Raw genomic sequence first — 22517 nt, forward strand, 5'->3', positions numbered from 1 at the left:
AGATGAGATTAATTGTTGTTGTAATCAAAATTATGCAAAAAATAAATAAATAAATCGATTGAGCTTAATTTTTATTAAACCTGGAATATTAATTTAATAACATATTTAAACAGTATTATAAAGCAGGAGACATGCAGTTATACAGAATAGAGACCATATATGGAGAATCAGCTCTGCACTCGTACTAGTATATGTCAACAATTTGTCCCTTTTGGTCTTTTTTTTTTTTTCATCTGATATTTAAAGGTGAAGTAGTTCTGTGCCACTAGCTCCACCAAATTGATTGCAAAAATAATGACAGTTTTCAAACAGATTTTCCAAACACCATCTTCCATTGGTTGGACATACACATAGTCCCGCCACCTATTCACACCTTTAGTTGAACCAAAGTTGCCATGTCTGGCTGGTTGGGAAGCTTTTCGTAGCACCACAGAGCTAATGTTTACACTTTTCAGGGGACTCAATCTACCAAAGTAATTAACCTACCAAAATTACACACTTCACATTTAAGTTGATACTATGTTGATATAAAACATAGCAGAGAACTCTATTAAGACTCCTGAGCTTTGCAAAAGCAACCTCTGAGCAACAAAATGTTCCTCTAGAAAGCCTCTTGATTTTGTTAGCAGCAGCATGAGTTCACAGAGCTCCATGAGAGCAGCTGCTGTTTGAAATGTGTCCAACTCCAATTCAGTGAGGTCAAGTTTTTCCTTGTTGTAGTGGCCAAAGAGCTGCCAGTGTCTCTCTTGTACCTTCATGTATGCTCAAAACAAATTTCCCTCATTGGGACAAATAAAGTATATCTGATCTGCATTCGCTCCCATCGCTACCTGATGCCCAAGACCTCTGGACCCTGATTAAGAGTGACAGCCCCCCGGACCCTGATTAAGAGTGACAGCCCCCCAGGTGGTACTGGATTTTCCTCCTCTGCTCTCTCCAGCCCAGTACAGGTGGCCGATTTAGCAATACAGGGGTAATAAAGCATTATGGATAGGAATAGATACCTTGCCATCTGTGAATTGGCTCCTATCCATCTACAATGCATTCAGCAATTCCTGATCCGGATTAACCCATGGTAGCTCTAATTAAAATTAAACTGTGAGGTCTGTGGGCGAAACACAATTACAACATAACTGAAGGAGTGATCTTAACAAACACAGCAATGGCTCATGTGGATGTTAGATACATGCTTTCTGTATTCCTTTATATCAAATGCTTCAATTTAAAGGCAAATTGATCACATGGCAATTTGACATGCTGCTACCGAATGTTCTGTGGTCCCATGGAAACCAGGAAGTTATCGTATTCACATAGGCAATGATAAGTGTGATTTGGAGGTTGCATTTTCCCTGAAAGATTACATTTTAACTCCACTAACGGTAAGGTTTAGGGTTTGGATTAGGACGTATGGTTATTGTATGACTGTACTGCATCATTTACAACTAAAACATTTCAATCAGTTTTCCCAAACGATCAGTTCAATCAGTCCATTGGTCAAAACAACACATAGACCAGCCCCAAACTCATGCTATTGTTTGAGCCAATGTTGGGTCAGTTGGGAGTGTCACAGAGACACAGTAATTACACTTTTCGTGGAAATAAAACTAAAAAGTACTTACTTATTGTGCTCTACAATGTCAAAACACAGTAACTACAGTACGTACTGAAACTGAGAAAAATGGCTATAAAGGTTTTTGATTGTACAATCAAAAGTGGATTATTAAATATTAAGTAGTCTCACTCTGTTTTCTCTGACCCTAAGCATAGTTGAGCCAGACCTGTCTGTCACAGGATAGATCATAGTATAAGAGACCCAATTTTGGTTATAACTCAATTTTGACAAAGTTGTGTATTGGTTTTGTAGGGCAATATATATGTAGATGTCTCTACATATTAAGCTGGGATAGGAGGAAGTATTTTAACATCGAAAAAATGACACACTTCAGCTTTAATAAATGTTGCTTGTCTTATCATGCATGATTCATCAAATGATATTAACCAATAAGATTTATATATTTTATAAAGAAAATGTGAGTGGCGCTTGCCCATGCAAAATGTCAAGGCTTTGCTATTCCTGATATGGATTACCTCCAGTTACTCTAATTAAAATTAAACTGCAAGGTCTGTGGGGAAAACGTAATTCTAACATAATAGAAAGAGCAATTTCTCACAAACCCTTCTATGCCTCTCGTGGCTTGGAGAAGGACCGGGAACCAATTGACATATCACGGTCAAGGACAGCGGCCACAAAGGGGGTTATTTTTCCTTGAATGATATGATATAGGATGAGACATGGTCTGACAAAAAGATGGATGTGTGTGGCAACTATTTAATCTTTTAGAAAAGAAAAAGAGGGACACAAGAGCAGATCAGAGAAGTCGTGTTGGTCATTTAGAAGTTTTAGATTGTGTATCTTCCTGACAAGGCTTGCAGTTTTCTTGCACAGAGGTTTTGTGGTCTGCCCATTAATAAGTGCATTTAAAAATGATCATTTGTTATCGAAAATAAAATATAAATGAACTCTTGTGAGTTTACTGTCACCTGAATGACTGAAAGCACTTAAACATCTAGAGTACATTTTTTTTTTTTTTTTTTTTTTTGATTCTCTGAAATACTGTGCAATGCTTGTGCCAAGTCATCTACATTTTGATTATGTATTTAAATGCATTTTTTAAATAGCTCAGCATGCTTCATTGCTTTCTGGCATATAGCCAGGTTGCGGATATATTGAATTGTGCAGGATTACACTTATAGATCGTACACCACAAAGATGGATGCTATTTTACTGAACACAGATTAGTTAGAGCAGTTAGTCTCATTAACCTGATTAATTGTTCACTTGAATTATTTATTACAGAGTGACTAATTTGAGCTCTCTGTAGTAGTTTGCTTGTACTCTTTAAAAAATAAAATAAGAAAAGAAAAGAAAAAGGCATATCTCATTCCAAAATATCAAAATAGTAAAGTGTCAGAAAGTAACTTTTTTAATTAGGGGTTAAAAGCCACTGAATTAATTTTCAGGGGGATTTGATCACCTTTATGATGGCATGTTTTCCCCCTCACAATTTTAAAATACACAGTGTGTTTTCCTATACCATTGTTACATCAGTATAATTATAAACCAGAATAAGTTTAAGCCTAGAATACCATTTTACATCAGTATAATGTGCTCTATGACTCTTATATATTCTCCTCTGTATTTAAACTTGTTTACATTTTCATTAGAGCTTTATTTAGCTTTATTTTTCACTTTCTTTGGAAGGAATGCAAAGAACCTTATTGTAAAGTGTTACCAATAATGTGATAACACTTTACAGTAAGGTTCAACTTGTTAACATTAGTTAACAACTTAAGGTTACATGAACTAACGATGGACAATACTTATTAAGGATTTATTAGTCTTTGTTAATGTTAATTTCAACATGTAATAATAATAATAATAAATATATATATATATATATATATATATTTATTTATTTTTTTAATCAGATGTTGTATTTGTTAACATTAGTTGATGCACTTTAACATCAACAAAGATTAATACTGTAAAAAAATATATATTTTTCATTGTTTGTTCATTATTCCTGATGATTTTACTAATGTTAACAAATGGAACCTTATTGTAAAGTGTTACCAATAATGCTCTACCACCTCTGAAATTAGACAAATAAACTGGAAACTTGACTCGTATTTTAAGAAATACATCAGATTATACACATAAAATGAATTTTGGTGACATTTTGGGGGGGTATTTTAATTTTCCTTTCTCCCCAAATATACAGTGGCCCCTATAATTATTTGGACCCTTTGGAAAATTAATCACACTTAAATGCATGAATGTCATTGTATTAGATAACAAAATATTATGAAGTCCAAGATAAATTATTTGATGTTCCTGATGTGTCCAAACTATGGACGTGTTCCACTTACATTTGACAACCAGAAAGTCTCCAAATACTTTTTGTCTTCATTTCGAACAGTATATCTATTGTTTTATCAACCTTACAAACTTATATTTATGTGAAATGTTTTGCTTAAAAAAGTATGCTTTTGTTATATTTATTTAAAAAAAAAAAATATCACTTGGTTTGATATTTTGTTACATGATGCAAAGACATTAATACATTTTGAAGTGTGACTGAAGTGTCCAAATACTTTTGGGGGTCACTGTATTTTAATTTGCCCACAGAACTCAAGGAAACTGCACTGTTGCCCAGTTCCTGCCTGAGTAGCTTATGTTGTGTTTATTAGGCAATAAACTGGCCATCTTGTGTGTTTATGCAGACCCTGAAAGACCCCACCCTTGCGGCAAGGAAAGACTTCCAGAGGGAGGCGGAGTTGCTGACCAACCTTCAGCATGATCACATAGTGAAGTTCTATGGCGTCTGCGTGGACGGAGATCCGCTCATCATGGTCTTTGAGTACATGAAACATGGAGACCTCAACAAGTTCCTCAGGTATGCAGATCAACAATTCTATCATGTCATTATACAGTGATTATTGTGCATTGGTTATGTAATCTTAGATACACAGGGAATCAATTATTATTTATTTATGTCAAAGACCAAGTGGAGCATAATTACGGACACTATGAATTGCATTGTGCTACTTATTGGAATATTTCAAAATCAAACAATAAATGAGCCTAGAGTTTCCCAACGAGGGGTTCTCATTAAATTAAATACAAAATGTATAACTGTTTTAATAACATTTTAAGAATTAATCAAAAATATAACATTGTTCTCTAATATTTTATAGGTAGTTGATGCATAATACGTCATTTTTTTTTTTTTTTTTTCTGTTATGAACATTAAGACTGTAACTTAAAAGTAATATTAATGTATAAGGGAAAGTGTATATTTTAGGTATTAATTTGTGACTGATCACCGTTTTTGTCAATGTTTTGTTCATCATCTTTTTGCCTTTTTTAGATCAACAGTTCAAAAATCCAAGTAGTCTGTCAATTGATGAGGTCAAATATAAATTAAATAGATAAATAAATAAATGCTGTTTAAAATAGTTTTAGATGGAGCATAGCATGTCACACCGCAGGACATTTCAACTTACCTAAAATATTTCATATTTCTACTCTTTTTACTAAAAGGTTAGAGCATTACTAAAACATCATGGGCTACTTCAAATATTCATGTAAATATTATTCAAGAAATATTTTAGGTCATAAGCGTTCATCTTACAAAAAAAAACAAAAAACAAAAAAAAAAAAAAAACAGTGTTGTATAAATTATCCATTTGTCATACTTGAGTAAGAGTAAAGATGCCTTCATGGAAATTGACTCAGGTAGAAGTTAAAGTAGCTCATGAGAAAATGACTTAAGTAAAAGTATTGAAGTAACTGATATTAAATTTACTTAAGTATCAAAAGTACAAGTAAATTGCATAAATTACGGAACAGTTCATTAAACCCATGGCAACTTATTTGATTGGTGGTGCTTATCATTTACTCACCCTCATGCCATCCCAGATGTGTATGACTTTCTTTTATCTGCAGAACACATACAAAGATTTTTAGAAGAATCTTTCAGCTCTATAGGTCAATGGTGGCCAGACATTTCAAGCTACAAAAAGCACATTAAGGGAGCATAAAGTTATCCATACTACTACAGTGGTTAAATCCATGTCTTCTGAAGCAATTCACTTGAGAATCTTGTCATTGCAATCTCTAGGCACGATTATGATTTCAAGCTTGATTTCACTTTCTATGCATGCGCAGAGCCCTAGGTGGCGCTATAGGAAGTGTAATCGAGCATGAAATCCTGATTGCCAAGGAGACTGCTAATGTCAAGATTTATAGTCGAAAAAGGAGTTATATTTTGGTATATTCTCACCCAAAACCATTTGGATCCTTTCAGAAGACATTGGTAAAACCACTGGAGTCTTATGGATTACTCTTATGCTGCATGGTCTGGCCACCATTCACTTACATTGCACTGACCTACATAACAGCGATATTCTTCTGAAAATCTTTTTTTGTTTGTGTACTGCTGAAAAAAAATGAAAGTCATACAGATCTTGGATTGAATGAGGGTGAGAAAATTGAGAGAATTTTTATTTTTAAATGAACTATCCCTTTAATGGTGCATTTAAGTCACATCAGAATGATAATATTTATGGCATGAGTGTAAATGAACACCACAGTCCATAGAAATTGGAGCACTGAAAGAGGGAGTTGAGTCATATTTGTGACCAAAACAGATACTTGTGGGGGTGGGCTCTTTTCATTTGGGCCAATAAGCAACAACCCAGCAACCACCTAGAACACCCTGGAAACTGCATAGCAATGTTATGAAACACAGTTAAAACAACTTAACAACAACATATCAACAACCTGACAACCACATTGAACATCCTGTCAACTGCAGAGCAATTTGCAAAAAACACAGAAAACAACTTAGCAACAGCATAGTAACAACCTGGCAACCACATACTGTAGCAATGCACCAAAACACACAGCAGAGATCACCTTGATAACTGCATAGAAAGTGCCCTAGCAACCATCCAGAAAACCCTAGTTACCACATACTGTTGCATAAATGTGCTACAAAGCAAATATAACACTATAGCAACCACCAGAAAACTAGTTTTGCTTAGACAAAGACCATTCACATCTTCATAAAATATAAAAATAAATATTGTTGGACATTTTCTTGAGTGCTGGTAATTATTCAAACACATCATACACTTGTTTAAATGTAAAATGTAAACGCATGTGTTTGACTTTTATATGAACAGGTCTCCTGGAAAGGCGGGAGGCTGATCGCACATAACTTCAATTTAACAGCTTTCATAATGTTTAAGCCTGAACATATCACATTAATTAGTAAATATATATATTTTTTTAAATAAATAAATAAACTCACATGAGCAGTTTCTTGTCTTCCCCAGTGGAGACAGACGACGGAACACGTAATTTGGCGCGCGCTTCGCTTGTGATTTAGATTTAGATTTGTGATTCGTAAAACAAATCATTCAGATCGCTTTTTGAATCGTTTTGTTCAGTTCAAAGGAATCCAATTTAAAAGATTCGACTCAAATGACTCTTTCAACGAATCACACATCACTATCGCCAATCTGCATGCATTTTTGCACATACAGCTGTTATTTTTTTTTTGCAGTGCTCAGTCGCAAAAGTAACCAAAGGATCTGGAGAAATTTATCGGAGTAAAAGTATAAATTTTCTCTTCAAAATGTAGTGAAGTGTAAGTAAAAGTCCAAAGAAATATTTATACTCAAGTAAAGTACAAATATTAAAAAACATTACTTAAGTACAGTAACAAAGTATTTGTACTTCGTTACTCTACACCTCTGCAAAAAAAGTTTGTGAACCCCTACATTAGAAAGTTGCATGAATACAGTGAAATTTCACTATGTTGTCCATGAGATACAAAACCCAACGTTGTGATGTAATCAGACTTTGATTGATAGGTTACAACCTTCCGTTGAGGTATTGTACAAGCAATAGGAGGCGGATACAAAGGTGTACATGGTTTCTGACAGGATCCTGTCGGGAGAGCAGAAACTGCTTTCTCTTTCCTGCTAGCGAGATTATGGGGGATAACAGGTTTCGTCAAAACTGCTTCAATACGTAATGACACTATAAGATGATAGATTCATATAAGGCCAGAGAGAATTGGCAGTGATGAAAATTGTACAGTACAGGATGAGTTTACATATGCATAGAGCACTGGTAGTGCATGATGAAGGGTAAAATAATCTCATCGTGACTTTAATGTGCACTGCACAGACATGGAATGGCAATTAGCTTGTTTGTGTTAGCTCATTTTAATCGTATGCATTGATTTGACTGGTTTTGTCACACTGGTTAAGGAAGCTTGTTGCTGGTTACAGAGACAGAACAAATATACAATATACTGTAGTAGTTGTTAAGTTTGCAAAGACAAACAAAACATACATTGGCCCCAAAAGGTATATGAAGTGAGACATAGATCTGAATTTAATCGTGAATGACACTATATCATGTGGAAAATAATGAATAAAGCCAAATCTTTTATATTTACAGAGCCCATGGCCCAGATGCAATGATTCTGGTTGACGGACAGCCACTACAGACCAATGGAGAACTGGGTTTGTCTCAAATGTTGCACATCGCCACTCAGATCGCATCGGGGATGGTCTACCTGGCATCTCAGCATTTTGTGCACCGTGACCTGGCAACCCGCAACTGCCTGGTAGGCAACGGTTTGCTCGTGAAAATTGGAGACTTTGGAATGTCAAGAGACATCTACAGCACGGACTACTACCGGGTAAGATGTGATTTGTTGTTTTAAATACCAAATTAATGGTAATAAATGTTTGTCAAAATAATTGCTTCAAAATAGTTCATTCTCAGCATTTGAGATTGGACACACAATGCATCAAAGGTTGATAAAATGTTAATAAATTATGCATGCGATGAATTATGCATGCCACTGAGATTGTTTGAACTAGCCTGTATATTGCATCTGTGATATGAGAGCACAGGTAAAAATGATCTTATTGATTAATCATCAAATAACCATAAAACACAAATCGGCCCTTTGACTTGTGAGGTTTTTGATAGATTCATAATTACATGCATAACCACAGTTCATATTTCATTACTTTTTGACAAGACATGTATATATCCAGCTGCTGTTTCTCTTTGAAGGACCTCAATCAAACAATTATGTATTTGCTGTTATTGGATTACATTCATAACAGAGTGCTAAAGGGATAGTTCACCTAAAACAATATATATTTTTATCTTTTACTCACCCCAATGTTGTTCCATATATGTAGGATGTTCACACTGCACACTGCTCTTTTCCATACAATGAATGTGAATAGTCACTATGGCTCTAAAGCACCAAAAATGACAGAAGAGGTTTAGAATGACATGGTGACTAAATTATGACATATATTGTTATTATTATTATTATTGGGGAACTGTTTCTTTAATAAAAGATATATATATATATATATATATATATATATATATATATATATATATATATATATATATATATATATACTTTTCACAGGATTTTAAATTAACTTCTGACACATATACAGCTCATTAAACATCTGACCAACATCTAAATCATTCACAGAGCTCTTAATGATCTGTGACCATTTATTGGACATTTTACAATGTAGAATACAATAATAAAAAATAAAAACATATTTAAGAAGTTAGGAGACAGATTATCGTTTACACATTTTGCAAGAATAATCTGTAGTATTAAAGTAATAATTTGTAGATTCACATCCATATTAGCTTTTAAAATAAAGCATTAGCGTTAAACTCCAAATGGCAGTTCAGTTCAGTTATCCGCAGTTCTGTCTCATTCAAGGTAGTTGGCTCAGTTATATGCTCCAAACTCATTTACGCTCGGTGCAGTCTTCTTCAGAACATGTTCAATCAGTATTGTGTCTTTTCTTGACACAGACATGGGCCTCTGTGTAGATTTGGCCGAGATGATGGAGGGCTCAATTTGCAGGCTGAGGGCCCTAAATGAATTAAAATGTATGTGTTCACTTAGTGCTCAACAAGACGATGAATGAGGTGGAGCTCAATTTACAGAGCTCCTCTTTCCCTTGACTACATTAAATTGATTTGAACATGATTGTTCGTTTCGCTGCTTTAAATGTAACTCCCATTTTTAGGGCACTGAAGATAAATGTGAATTTTTCCTTTCTGTCAAACAACAAATTTGCTGTAGTAATTCAGAAGTAAAAAAGGAACCTGCTTAATGATCATCCTCACCTCATGTCTGAGGTGCACCAGTATTATGTATGTAATAATGATACCTAATTGTGAGTTATGCCAATAGAAAGCAACAGTCAAGTTGTGAATGTAAAAATATGAAGAAATAGTTTTTAATGGTAACTTATAAACCTTTCAAAACTTTGAGATTATTAAACGATGGCATATCCAACTACACTACCCATAATCCTGAAGAGAGACCCACCAATCAGAGAAGTCGCTGTGTCCATGGAAATGTGAGGTGCACCAAAAGAGCTCTGCAGTGACGGTCCACTCCAATAATGACATAATCGAGAAAATTTTAACTTAAACGTTGATACGTGTATATACAGCTCTGGAAAAAAAATTAAGAGACCACTGCAAAATGATCAGTTTCTCTGGATTTACTATTTATAGGTATGTGTTTGAGTATTTTTGTTTTATGAACTGACAACATTTCTCCCAAATTCCAAATAAAAATATTGTCATTCAGAGCATTCATTTGCAGAAAATGACAACTGGTCAAAATAACAAAAAGATGCAGTGTTTTCAGATCTCAAATAATGCAAAGAAAACAAGTTCATATTCATTTTTAAACAAAACAATACTAATGTTTTAACTTAGGAAGAGTTCAGAAATCAATATTTGGTCAATCAATAAATATCAATCACAGCTTTCATGCGTCTTTGCATACTCTCTACCGGTCTTTCACATTGCTGTTAGGTTACTTTATGCCACTCCTGGCGCAAAAATTCAAGCAGCTTGGCTTTGTTTGATGGCTTGTGGCCATCCATCTTCCTCTTGATCACATTCCAAAGGTTTTCAATGGGGTTCAGGTCTGGAGATTGGGCTGGCCATGACAGGGTCTTGATCTGGTGCTCCTCCAACCACACCTTGATTGACCCGGCTGTGTGGCATGGAGCATTGTCCTGCTGGAACAAACAATCCTCAGAGTTGGGGAACATTGCCAGAGCAGAAGGAAGCAAGATTTATTCCAGGATAACCTTGTACGTGGCTTGATTCATGCATCCTACACAAAGACGAATCTGCCCGATTCCAGCCTTGCTGAAGCACCACCAGATCATCACCAGTCCTTCACCAAATTTCACAGTGGGTGCAAGACACTGTGGCTTGAAGGCCTCTCCAGGTCTCCGTCTAACCATTAGATGACCAGTTAGAGGATCGGTGATGATCTGGGGGTGCTTCAACAAGGCTGGAATTTTTTCCAGAGCTGTATATATATATATATATATATATATATATATATATATATATATACCACAGGTCTATTGAATGCTTGATTCTGATTGGTTGACAGACGTTCTAAGGCATGCAATTATTTTTCAAGTATACACACAGCTATGAAGTAGTTCCAGGTCTTTACCGTATAACGGTTCCATATCACTTCGGCAAATTATTTCAGTTATTTCAAAGAGCCATACAGGCTACCACAGCAAAATAACAAATTAAAACAAAGACAGTGGTTAAGAATGACAAACAATATCTATAATATCCTGAATTTATTTCAATTTCTGCTGAAAAGCACTCTTCTTCTCCCTTTCTCTATCTCTCTTTTGCTCGCACTCACAACAACACTGACACATACATGCACGCTTACATACACACACACAAACACGAGTCGCGACCAACAAACAGAGCCACACCCCCTTGTCTTGATCAATACAATAGTTTCTATGTTATCCGAAATATCATTTTATATCTGTGGAAAGAACCCTCGTGCTCCCCTTCCCCCCACACACAAACAAACACAGTCTCACACACGGACACACACACATACTCGTGACTCAGGAACAACAATCAGAGCTGGCATGTCAGCGCACCCCTTTATCTCAGTGTGGCTATAAACAGTTGTTTAACAACAGGAAAGGTATATATAAGAATGGCTACACAACCATGGCTGCAGAGAAGTGTGCTTAAACTCACATTAAACTTACGGTGATTTGAAGTGATGTTACTTCTGACGAGAGCTGCAGCAAACAGGTAATTCCCACATGCAATCTCTCTCTGTTTCTCTCTCACTCGCAGGCACACACACACACAAACACACAAATACCTTGTTACTTCAGTAAGTGCCCCTGTAAAGCAGCGCAAGCATAGCAGTCCTCCACTGCTTGTTCTAAAGTCACATTTTCGAACTAGCAACAGAGGATCTGGATGTATCAAAACAAGACACTGAATCTGTGGAAACGTGCAGTTTAATTTAAATAAATAAAGCATTGCCAAATCAAATAAAGAAATATATAAATTAAATAGAATAGACATAATAATTAAATAGAAATGGGAATGAATAAATAAACCCTAAAAGCCTACTTGTTCACAGTCTTTTACGTTTCATGCCTATAAAATACAAATGGAACGAATTAATAAATAAAATTTGTCAGGCCTACTTGTTCACTGGCTTTTTTTATTTTTATTTATAACTGCAGATAATAGAAAAATACAACAAATAGATAAATATTGATACTTGTTCACAGGCTTTTCTTTTTCATTTATTATTGAAGATAACAGGAAAACACACACACACACACACACACACACAGAGACACACAAAAAAAAAAACACACAGTGGCTTGTTTCTCCAATAAGTGCTTAAAAGCAGCACAAGCCTGAAACCTCTGTTGCTAGTTCTAAAGAGACGTTTTGGAACTAGCAACGAAGGCTTCAGGCGGTGTCAAAGCAAGACACTAAATCTGTGGCAGAATAAAGTAGTTCCACTCACAAGACCGTTTTAGGGACAAAAACAGAAAATGTCTTGATATAAAACCCTGAACGATGTCATAAAGTGTGGTAACCGTGGTATAATATGCTAAGTTTATGTATGTCAATTTCGGTTGAAAAGTGCCCAGTCGCTCACTCTGTCATCATGAACACGCTGACACACATACATATGCACGCATGCACACAAACACACACACACAGAAACTCGAGTCGCGCTACCCCTCCCCCTCTCTTTTGCTCTCACACAAACTCTCTTGGGAGCAAAGTCAGCGCACCCCCGCGACTCTGGGATTGTAAACAGTTGTTTAGCAATACAAAAGCTATATACAAGAATGGTGACACTCACTGCTTCTGAGAAGTATATTTATACTTACATCTTGGCAATCTGAAGCGATGTTATTCCTGACGAGAGTCGCTTCAAACACCAAGATATTTCCTAACGCGATCTTTCTCAGTTTCTCTCTTTCTCTCGCTCACACACACTCGCACATAAAAAAGCACAGAAGCACACACGCACTACTTCAATGCTGAAAACCAACGTACCCTCCGTTGCTAGTTCTAAAGTGATGTTTTCAAACTAGCAACGAAGGCTTGAGCTGTATCAAAGCTAGACGCTGAATCTGTGGCGAAAGAAAGTAGTTCCTCTCACAAGAGTGTTTTATGGACAAAAAACAGGAATTGTCTTGGGATAAAACCCTGAACAATGTCTTAAGGTGTGGTAACCATGGTATAAGCGGAATAATTGACTCCGGCTCATTGAATTATTGAAAAATAATGCACACCTGAGCGTCGTGACCTCGTTACCACCTCGGGTGTGCATTATTTTTCAATAATTTAACAGTCCGTCATCAATTATTCCTTTTATATACTGTGTATATGTGTGTGTCTGTGTGTGTGTGTATATATATATATATATATATATATATATATATATATATATATATATATATATATATATATATGTGTGTGTGTGTGTGTGTGTGTGTGTGTGTGTGTATCAAATCAAAGTTTAAATTTGTAATTCATTTCGGAGCAAAATACTTCCGGAACCAAGGTCGCCTAAAAAGTAAAATGCAGAGCCTTCTGTTGTTCTGATTAGAAAAGGGTTGTTGCTGTGCCCAGAGCATCAGTTATAATAGCATTGAAGGAAATATGTTACATTAACAGTAAATGTCAAATAATCCATTGCATTTCATCTTACTTAATATATTCTGTGGCTTACTTTCTTTTAATAGCTCTGTGAAACGGCTGATTGCACTCTGCAGCACAAAAAAACATCTATCAATTGCTCTTCCAAACAAACAGGAAGTGACCCAAACAATCACCGTTATGCACAGGCCAACCTAAATATCTGTGCGCTGAAGCAGTCTGCATTAAGATGTAGAGGCAATCGGGTGCATTAAGATGATCAATCCTATATTGTGTTGTAGAAATCACCTATACTGGTGAAATGAATAGGAAAATAAACAGGAAAACCAAACGGGGTGGTATGTACAGTGCATCCGGAAAGTATTCACAGCGCTTCATTTTCTCCACATTTTGTTATATTATAATAACGTTTTTTATTTTTAATAAATTTGAAAAGATTTCAAACAAACTTCTTTCACGTTGTCATTATGGGGTATCGTTTGTAGAATTGAGGAAAATGATGAATTTAATCCATTTTGGAATAAGGTTGTAACATAACAAAATGTGGAAAAAGTGAAGCGCTGTGAATACTTTAATACATAATTTGGTACTAGCTACATGCTAGACATTTTTGTAAATATTTGTATACATTTTTTTCTTTCTTTTTTAAATACCATTTATAACAGCAAAATTTGTTTGTGAATCTACAGTATATCTGTAACTATGATGTAATTTTTTGATTCAGCGATACTTTGATTCAGCAGCCTGATCTCAAAGCTACAATTTTGTACATTTGGACAGATGCTGTAACTCACAATATGGACAATATTGACAGCATTATTGTACATTTCAGTGTCAGTGCAAACATAAGCAAATATATGTGTGTAGAAACACACTTTTCGTAAGAATACAAATGAATACTCATGGGAACACGTTGGATTCAAACACATTACACAGTAACTTTTCTCTGTTTATTTAGAGTTGAACATGACAAAAGTAATGACTTGAATTTCAGTGAGTAGGTCAAGAACCACTCCGACTAATTCAGACTGATTCAGAGTCATTAGACTGATAAAAAAAGAGAAAAAAACAATCATAAATTTGAGTGCTTTTTGAGTCTGTTTTTTTTTTTTAATATAACCGGCTCATAAGAGTCATTTGTTCATGAATTGGACTGCACTGATTGTGCTCTTTGTTTGCTTTTGCATGCAGACAGTGGAGACTTATATACAAGATCTATTCTCTAAAAGCAAGTCTAAATATCTTATATGCTGCTTCTCAGATGAAATCATCCGGGTTACTTTCGTAACCTCCATTCCCTGATGGAGGGAACGAGACGTTGTGTCGATGTAGTGACACTAAGGGTCGCTCTTGGGAGCCCCAAACACCTCTGATCTTTGAGAAAAGGCCAATGGGAATTGGCGAGTGGAATTTGCATGCCACTCCCCCGGACATACGGGTATAAAAGGAGCTGGCTTGCAACCTGAAACTATTTGGAAAGTTTAGAGTGCACCTGTGAGCTGTGTAATTCTTCCTCTCCTCAGTCAGACGCGAACTGCAAAGTTTTTTTATTGTCGACATTGTTGATAACGTCGACAAATCGTTTTAGCCCTAGAGGGAACACAGCAATATTCATCAACAGCTTGGCTTTCTCCATCGATGTAATGATTGCGGAGTATAATCTCACTTGCACTTGGAGTAGCAGAGGTGGTCGGTTTCCAATTGCTCATGTTTTGTATGTCAGCATAAATTTGCACTGAGAGCAACGACATGGGAACCAACCATCAACTCCCCACCCATGGGTTTGACTTTACTTTGCTTAAATGAGTTCACATTTACTATATAGTGTGCTGTTCAAAATTGTTCATAATGTTGACAAATTATACATCTGCATGCACATCAACAGGTTAAGAGAGCAAGACGTACCTCCACCAACTGTAAGGGGCTGTTCACACCGAACGCTTTTGCAACCATCCATTTGTTTTTCTATGTAAATGCGCGCTAGACGAACGTCTTTGTTTTGCTTTGTTTTTGTTTATTCAGCATCTCGTGCGGGAGCGCTGTATTTTAGATGCTGTTTCTAATTAAAAAGAAATTTTAAAAGCATATTGAGACATCTGCTTTCTGTTAAACTGTATTTGTTGTGCTGTGTCTAGCCTTTTTTAGTGCAAGAATGTGATCGATCTTAAGTCATCGTCAGTGCTTGGCACAAATCCTAAATTCGAATTCACAGTTTTAGCATTTGAATGTGCATTTTTTTCTTAAATTCTACAAATTCGAATTTTAATTTGACAGCCCTAGTCCTTACATGTTAATGCAGTACCTCAGTTGTCTTTCTGCTTTTACCTTGATATCCCATATGAACTCTTTGAATGTCCAGTTAACTGAGATGAACCTGGCAAACTGCTCATAACGCATTTCCTCAATGCTGTCTTCTCCACACTCCTTAGCTTCTGACGAGCTCTTGTTTTAATGACATCATCTCTTGTCAGCTATCCATTGGAACAAACATACTATTGATTTTAATGTGCATTAATTGCTCCTATGTGATTCCCGTCTTCCTCGTCTATGATTCTCCCCATCCAATCACTAATTGTGCTGCCTTTCCATGATGCCCTTTCTGATTGCGTTGACATTTTTATCACCACCCTGCCAGTTCTCATTCCGATCTCGGCAAAGCCCCACAGACTGATTTACATACATCCTCAGTCTCGCTGGAAAAGATGGTGGGGAGCAATCCAGGAAAAGCCATTCAGATGAATGGAAATTAAATCAATGCAATTGATTCATTTGATTTCTCAAACACCCAAGCACAAATATACGCATTAAACAAAAACAGTCACATATGGCTATGTTTGGAATAGAACACTAACATACTACTCTTACAATTTCTGCAGGATATGGAGTAGCTATATTCTGTGCACAGTATGCTATTTTTTTCTTTGCATACTACATTATCCAAAATGTGCAGTATACAATACAGCACACTGCATGAATACTATATTTCCACAATATAATGCGCTCAACTTTTCTAGTATGATGAATGAACCAAAAGTAATAATAGACACAATCTCTTTTTTGACTCATTATTTGATCAGACAGACAAACGTTTTAGCATGTTTACAAGCAATTGCATGAAAAATGGAATAAAACCACTTTCATTTCCAATTTTATAACTGTACGTCATTCACATGCAACATAATGATGTCATATGACTAAATCACATACTACTGTTTAAAATTTGTTATTTTCGAATAATGCCTACTTAAAATGTTTAAAAGCTAATGGGCCTCATTCATGAAAATGTCGTAAATGTACGGAAAAATTGGGAGGAATTTACGCGTAAAATGGAGCTTCCCGAAAACTCTCAGCCAGATTCATGAACGCTTCGTATTTCCCAGATTTGTTTGTAAAACGTGTGTATGTTAGTGAGTTCCAAACGTTTGTAAATAGAGCGTGCGTGCACGTTCATTAACAATTATCATAATCCACACCCATGAAAACGTCATATAAAGAAGGCTTCAGACGCTAGTACATGAAAATAGGAAGTTTTTAACATCTATGTTCTAAAAAGAGAGGAACTTACATTCATCACATTCGTTTGCTGTCATCAGAGGTTCTTTTGTGAATTAAACATTCCAAGAGGTCAATAAAAAAATGGTTTGACATGAAAGCTTTAGTGTAAAAAAAATTCCGTTTGGATGTCCCACCACCATTAACTTTCTCTGGTTCGGTTGAGCGCATCGCCAGCATCATTGGTGAAACTTCTTGAATAAATCCAAGAATGTACAGTGACATACCATTACAACAGGAAAAATCTTCAAAGAAATTGATAGAATGCCTGAAGAAGGTCTTTGACCGAAATGCTTTAAGATATTACAGATTTGCAAGCTATACGACATTGTGTGGGCTTTTTCTTTTTTGTTCCCCCGTTGTATTGAGTACGCAACTGCCCGCAATGTGCATATTTATGGATTTAAAGGTATTACCATTGACCATACATTATCAGCTTACTTTGAACATGGTTTACCGATATCTATACAAAATTATGAAACCTAAATTATAGAGCTTATTTAAAAAAAAATGATCCAACCAGTCACATTAGAGGGCATTATGTATTTATTTTTTTCTTCTTTTTTAATTTTTTTTTTTTTTGTTTTTGTCTGAGAAAATCAAACGCAAACTGCGCCTTTCCATGAACCATTCACAACATGTCAAGATCCTCTGCTGGAAAAACGATAAGCAGAGTTGGGAAAAAAATATACTTTGAAAAAATAACTACAAGCAGCAAAGGAATGTTTCTAAATGAAAATATTTTTTTCTTCTTTTTTAAGGTTAATTTTCAATCCGATAATATACGTCAGACTGGCTTTACCGGTGATTTACAAAATAATTAGCTCTGCTCGTGTTTCATGAATGAGGCCCAAAGTGTGGAATTTCTGCACCACTAGCATTAAAAAATGGTATTGCAAAAATGATTCTTGTTTATGAACAAGTTGAGCAACTTTCCCAAAGGAGCTTCTCAGGTGCACCTGAAGGCAGTAGTACCAGTACTAAGCTAGGTTTACACTTTGTCTTTCATTAAGAAAAACAGCAAGGTAGGTGAACACTGCCAGCAAGCTGCTAGCGTAAGCGCTAGCATCAAAATGCTAAATGTATTTTGGCCATTTCGAGCTCAGCAAAGAATTCTTTCTTTCTCCACCCTCTTTATATTTCTCAGTTTTTGATGATCTTCATTAACTTCATCCCTGGCTGACTCTCCCTGGCAATGATACGGTGTGCTAATGCTAAAGTAGGCTGGGTTTGCCAGGCGAGCAGCTCAGTATGGCCATAGGGAGCAGTTCCTGCCCACACATGGACAGCGCTACCTGCCGCCAAGTTATACCCTAAACTCCATCTCACGGAACAAGGGGGTGTTGTTTGACCACAGCAGGACTGGCATATTGCTTACACCTCCTAAAGGGCAATGGAGGGAAAGAGACAGAGAGCCAAGAAAGGGGAGGGCCATTTGTTACACATCACTGGAGCCTTTGGGACAGCTTCCTCCTCTGTAAGGAACTGGCTGCAAATGAGAACCACAGAAGCATGTCTGATTAAAGGAAAAGTTCACCCAAAAATTAAAATTCTGTCATGATTTTCTCAACCTCATGTTGTTGCAAATCTGCATGAAGTTCTTTCTTCTGTGGGACAAAGGAGATGTTAGGCCAGATGTTAGCCTCAGTCACCATATTTTCTCCATGCAATGAAAGTGAATGGTGACTAAGAATAACTTTACGCCTAGCATCTCCTTTTGAGTTCCTCAGAAGAAAGTCATATGGGATGTGAACAACATGAGGGTGAATACATTTTGACAGAACTTTTATTTTTGGGTAAACTATCTTTTTAACAGCTGTGTACTGTCTAATCATTCCATACACTAAAAAAATGAATTGCAAATTGGTTTCTTAAAGACTCAAATTTTGTATTCATTATTCTGAACGCAAGTAATTTGCAGATTGCAAATTGAAATGGCTTGTGAGCTGTGCGGATGTGCAACCCGTTCTGATTTCTTTTATTATTATTATTTGATAAACAGTAATTTGTTTATCATCAAGCATGGAAACAGTCACATTTTCTTTATTCTCAAATTGTCGTTCTTTTGCTCTGCGCTCAGAGACATGATAAAATGCTGTTGCCAAGGATACACCCTTGCCAGGGCATTGTGGGACATGAGCCAATGGACATTTTACTGAAATCTCATTTTTTTTTTTTTTTTTTTCACTCTTGTTCTGTAATGCCCTACTATTTTCAGCATATTACACCTAAATGCATTTCAAAACAGCAAAAAATAAATAAATAAATAATAAAAAAAAACTGTTACATAACCATAGAATGCATATCTAAAATGAGATAAATATTCTTTATAAACTGCTTGCTGCGTCATTAAATTTTAGCGAACATTTAGACTATAACTATTTATAATCTAAGGCACATGAACTGGCCAAATCATGGTTTGCTTTAAATCTAATTAGGTCAACGGATTTCTATGAGGGTTAGGTTTAGGGTTGGATTATTAATGCTTCTGTTTTGGGAGAAAATTCAAACAGCCTTTTTGGTCAGGCCAAAAAAGACCCAGTAGAATACGTCATGGTTACTGGTGTAACCTCCGTTCCCTGATGGAGGGAACGAGACGTTGGTGTCGATGTAGTGACACTAGGGGTCACTCTTGGGAGCCCGAGACACCTCTGGTCTTTGATAAAAGGCCAATGAAAATTGGCGAGTGGTATTTGCATGCCACTCCCCCGAACATACGGGTATAAAAGGAGCTGGTATGCAACCACTCATTCAGGTTTTACGCTGAGGAGCCGATATAAGGTCCGGCCATTTCAGCGGGTAGTTCAGCGTTGTGGCAGGAGGGACCAACGTCTCGTTCCCTCCATCAGGGAACGGAGGTTACACCAGTAACCATGACGTTCCCTATCTGTCACTCACTCGACGTTGGTGTCGATGTAGTGACACTAGGTGTCCCTATACAAAACGCCACAAGGCTGAACTGTGTTACGTGAACTGGCGGTGTGTGGTGGGCAGACTTGCTGTGTGCCTCATAGCCAGCACACCAGGTCGACACGTAACCTCCCCCAACATAGTTATGAGTGTCGAATGGCCCTTTTTGGGGACAAGTCGACTACCCAAAGATAGAGACGGGCTTAACCCAGTCGTGGCCTCTTTTCCCCTTCTCTTTTTCCACTCCCTAAAAAAAGGAAGGGGGATTATCTGACTGGGCCGCCAGGTCTAGTCGGGGGGTGTCCCTCCCAAGGGGAGGACACCGCGGAGACCACACCCAACCCCAGAGAGGGGGGATATTTAAGTGGAAAAATACATCACATGGTCTTTCCAACCATGTGGAGAGCCTTCAAGGTAGATCCTGCCCAATGGGGGAGGAGGTACTACAACATGGAGACTGGGGCAGAGGGGCTCTGCCCAAGGAAGACGCAGTTTGCCAGCAGGGAAACGAGCTAGCGGAAGATATAGATCGCATGGGGTTAGCCTTACAGGGAACCGCCACATGCGGAGCACCTACCCCAGCACCGGGCTCTTCGCTAGCGCGTGTACTGGGCCGGCAGTGAGTTTCTCCGAAGACTCGACTGCCAGAGGGCTCGGAGGAAATCAACCAGGGAACAACTTTTGTGAACACTACTGGGAATTAGCAGCGCACGTCTTCAGCTCAAAAGGAGGTGGGAGGCGCTATGTGCAAGCGATACACCCGGCCGGCTGTCCCGGGCTTATCCGCTTGTGTTGCGTGCCACTACCTGGGACGAAACCGGTTCCACCCGGAGGTTGTAGAACCTTGCAAAGGTGTTGGGTGTTGCCCAGCCTGCTGCTCTACAAATGTCTGTTAGAGAGGCACCTCTGGCCAGGGCCCAAGAAGCCGCTACACCACGGGTAGAATGGGCCCGTAGCCCTACCGGGGGCGGCATGTCTTGGGCGAGATATGCCATAGATATGGCATCAACGAGCCAGTGGGCGATCCTCTGCTTGGAGACAACGCTTCCTTTCCGCTGTGCACCGAAGCAGACAAAGAGCTGCTCAGAGAGTCTAAAGCTCTGCGTGCGATCCAAATAGATGCGCAAAGCACGCACCGGACACAGCAACGCCAGGGCTGGGTCTGCCTCCTCCTGGGGCAGCGCTTGCAGGTTCACCACCTGGTCCCTAAAAGGAGTGGTGGGAACCTTGGGCACATAGCCCGGTCGGGGTCTCAGGATCACGTGAGAATAACCCGGACCGAACTCTAGGCACGTTTCGCTGACAGAGAACGCTTGCAGGTCACCTACCCTCTTGATGGAAGTGAGCGCAGTCAGGAGGGCAGTCTTCAGGGAGAGTGCCTTCAGCTCGACTGACTGCAAAGGCTCAAAGGGGGCTCTCTGTAGGCCCTGAAGAACTACGGAGAGGTCCCATGAGGGAACGAAGAGCGATCTGGAGGGATTCAGCCTCCTAGCGCCTCTTAGGAACCTGATGATCAGGTCGTGCTTCCCTAAGGACTTACCATCAACTGCGTGGTGTGCTGCTATGGCAGCAACGTACACCTTCAAGGTGGAAGGGGACAGCCTCCCTTCCAACCTCTCCTGCAGGAAGGAAAGCACTGATCCGACTGCGCATCTCTGGGGGTCTTCGTGTTGAGAAGAACACCACTTAGCGAACAGAGACCACTTCAAGGCATACAGGCGCCTCGTAGAGGGGGCCCTAGCCTGAGTGATCGTGTCTACCACCGCGGGTGGTAGGCCACCTAGGTCTTCCGCGTCCCGTCCAGGGGACAGACATGGAGATTCCAGAGGTCTGGGCGCAGGTGCCAGAGGGTGCCCCGTCCCTGAGAAAGAAGGTCCTTCCTCAGGGGAATTTGCCAGGGGGGAGCTGTCGCGAGGAGCGTGAGGTCCGAGAACCATGTCTGGGTGGGCCAGTAGGGTGCTACCAGGACGACCTGCTCCTCGTCCTCCCTGACTTTGCACAGTGTCTGTGCAAGTAGGCTCACTGGGGGAAACGCGTATTTCCGAATGCCAGGGTGCCAATGCGTCTATGCCGAGAGGAGCCTCGGTGAGGGCGTACCAGAGCGGGCAGTGGGAGGATTCGCCTCGGTGAGGGCGTACCAGAGCGGGCAGTGGGAGGATTCTTGGGAGGCGAACAGGTCCACCTGAGCCTGACCGAATCGACTCCAAATCAGCTGGACCACCTGGGGGTGGAGTCTCCACTCTCCCCTGCGGGGAACCTGCCGTGACAGCGCGTCCACTGTAACGTTGAGGTTGCCCGGGATATGAGTGGCTCGCAGCGACTTGAGGTGCTGCTGACTCCGGAGGAGGAGACGGCGGGCGAGTTGTGACATACAGCGGGAGCGCAGACCGCCTTGGCGGTTGACATATGCTACCGCTGCCGTGCT

The 22517-nt window shown here is 38.6% G+C and overlaps 1 protein-coding gene across 2 annotated transcripts in view; it reads left to right on the forward strand.

Moving 5' to 3' along the window:
• Window positions 1–22517, forward strand: part of LOC127437831 (NT-3 growth factor receptor-like) — a 296126-nt gene that overhangs the window by 263670 nt on the left and 9939 nt on the right. The window contains exons 13-14 of one of the 2 annotated variants that reach the window (XM_051693038.1): window positions 4252–4457; window positions 8039–8282. In XM_051693038.1, coding sequence (XP_051548998.1) covers window positions 4252–4457; window positions 8039–8282 — 450 coding nt within the window. The remainder of the gene's footprint in view (window positions 1–4251; window positions 4458–8038; window positions 8283–22517) is intronic. The other variant, XM_051693039.1, reaches the window with a different exon arrangement.

The sequence above is a fragment of the Myxocyprinus asiaticus genome, chromosome 48, assembly GCF_019703515.2.
Source record: "Myxocyprinus asiaticus isolate MX2 ecotype Aquarium Trade chromosome 48, UBuf_Myxa_2, whole genome shotgun sequence".
In the NCBI taxonomy this organism is placed as follows: Eukaryota; Metazoa; Chordata; class Actinopteri; order Cypriniformes; family Catostomidae; genus Myxocyprinus; species Myxocyprinus asiaticus.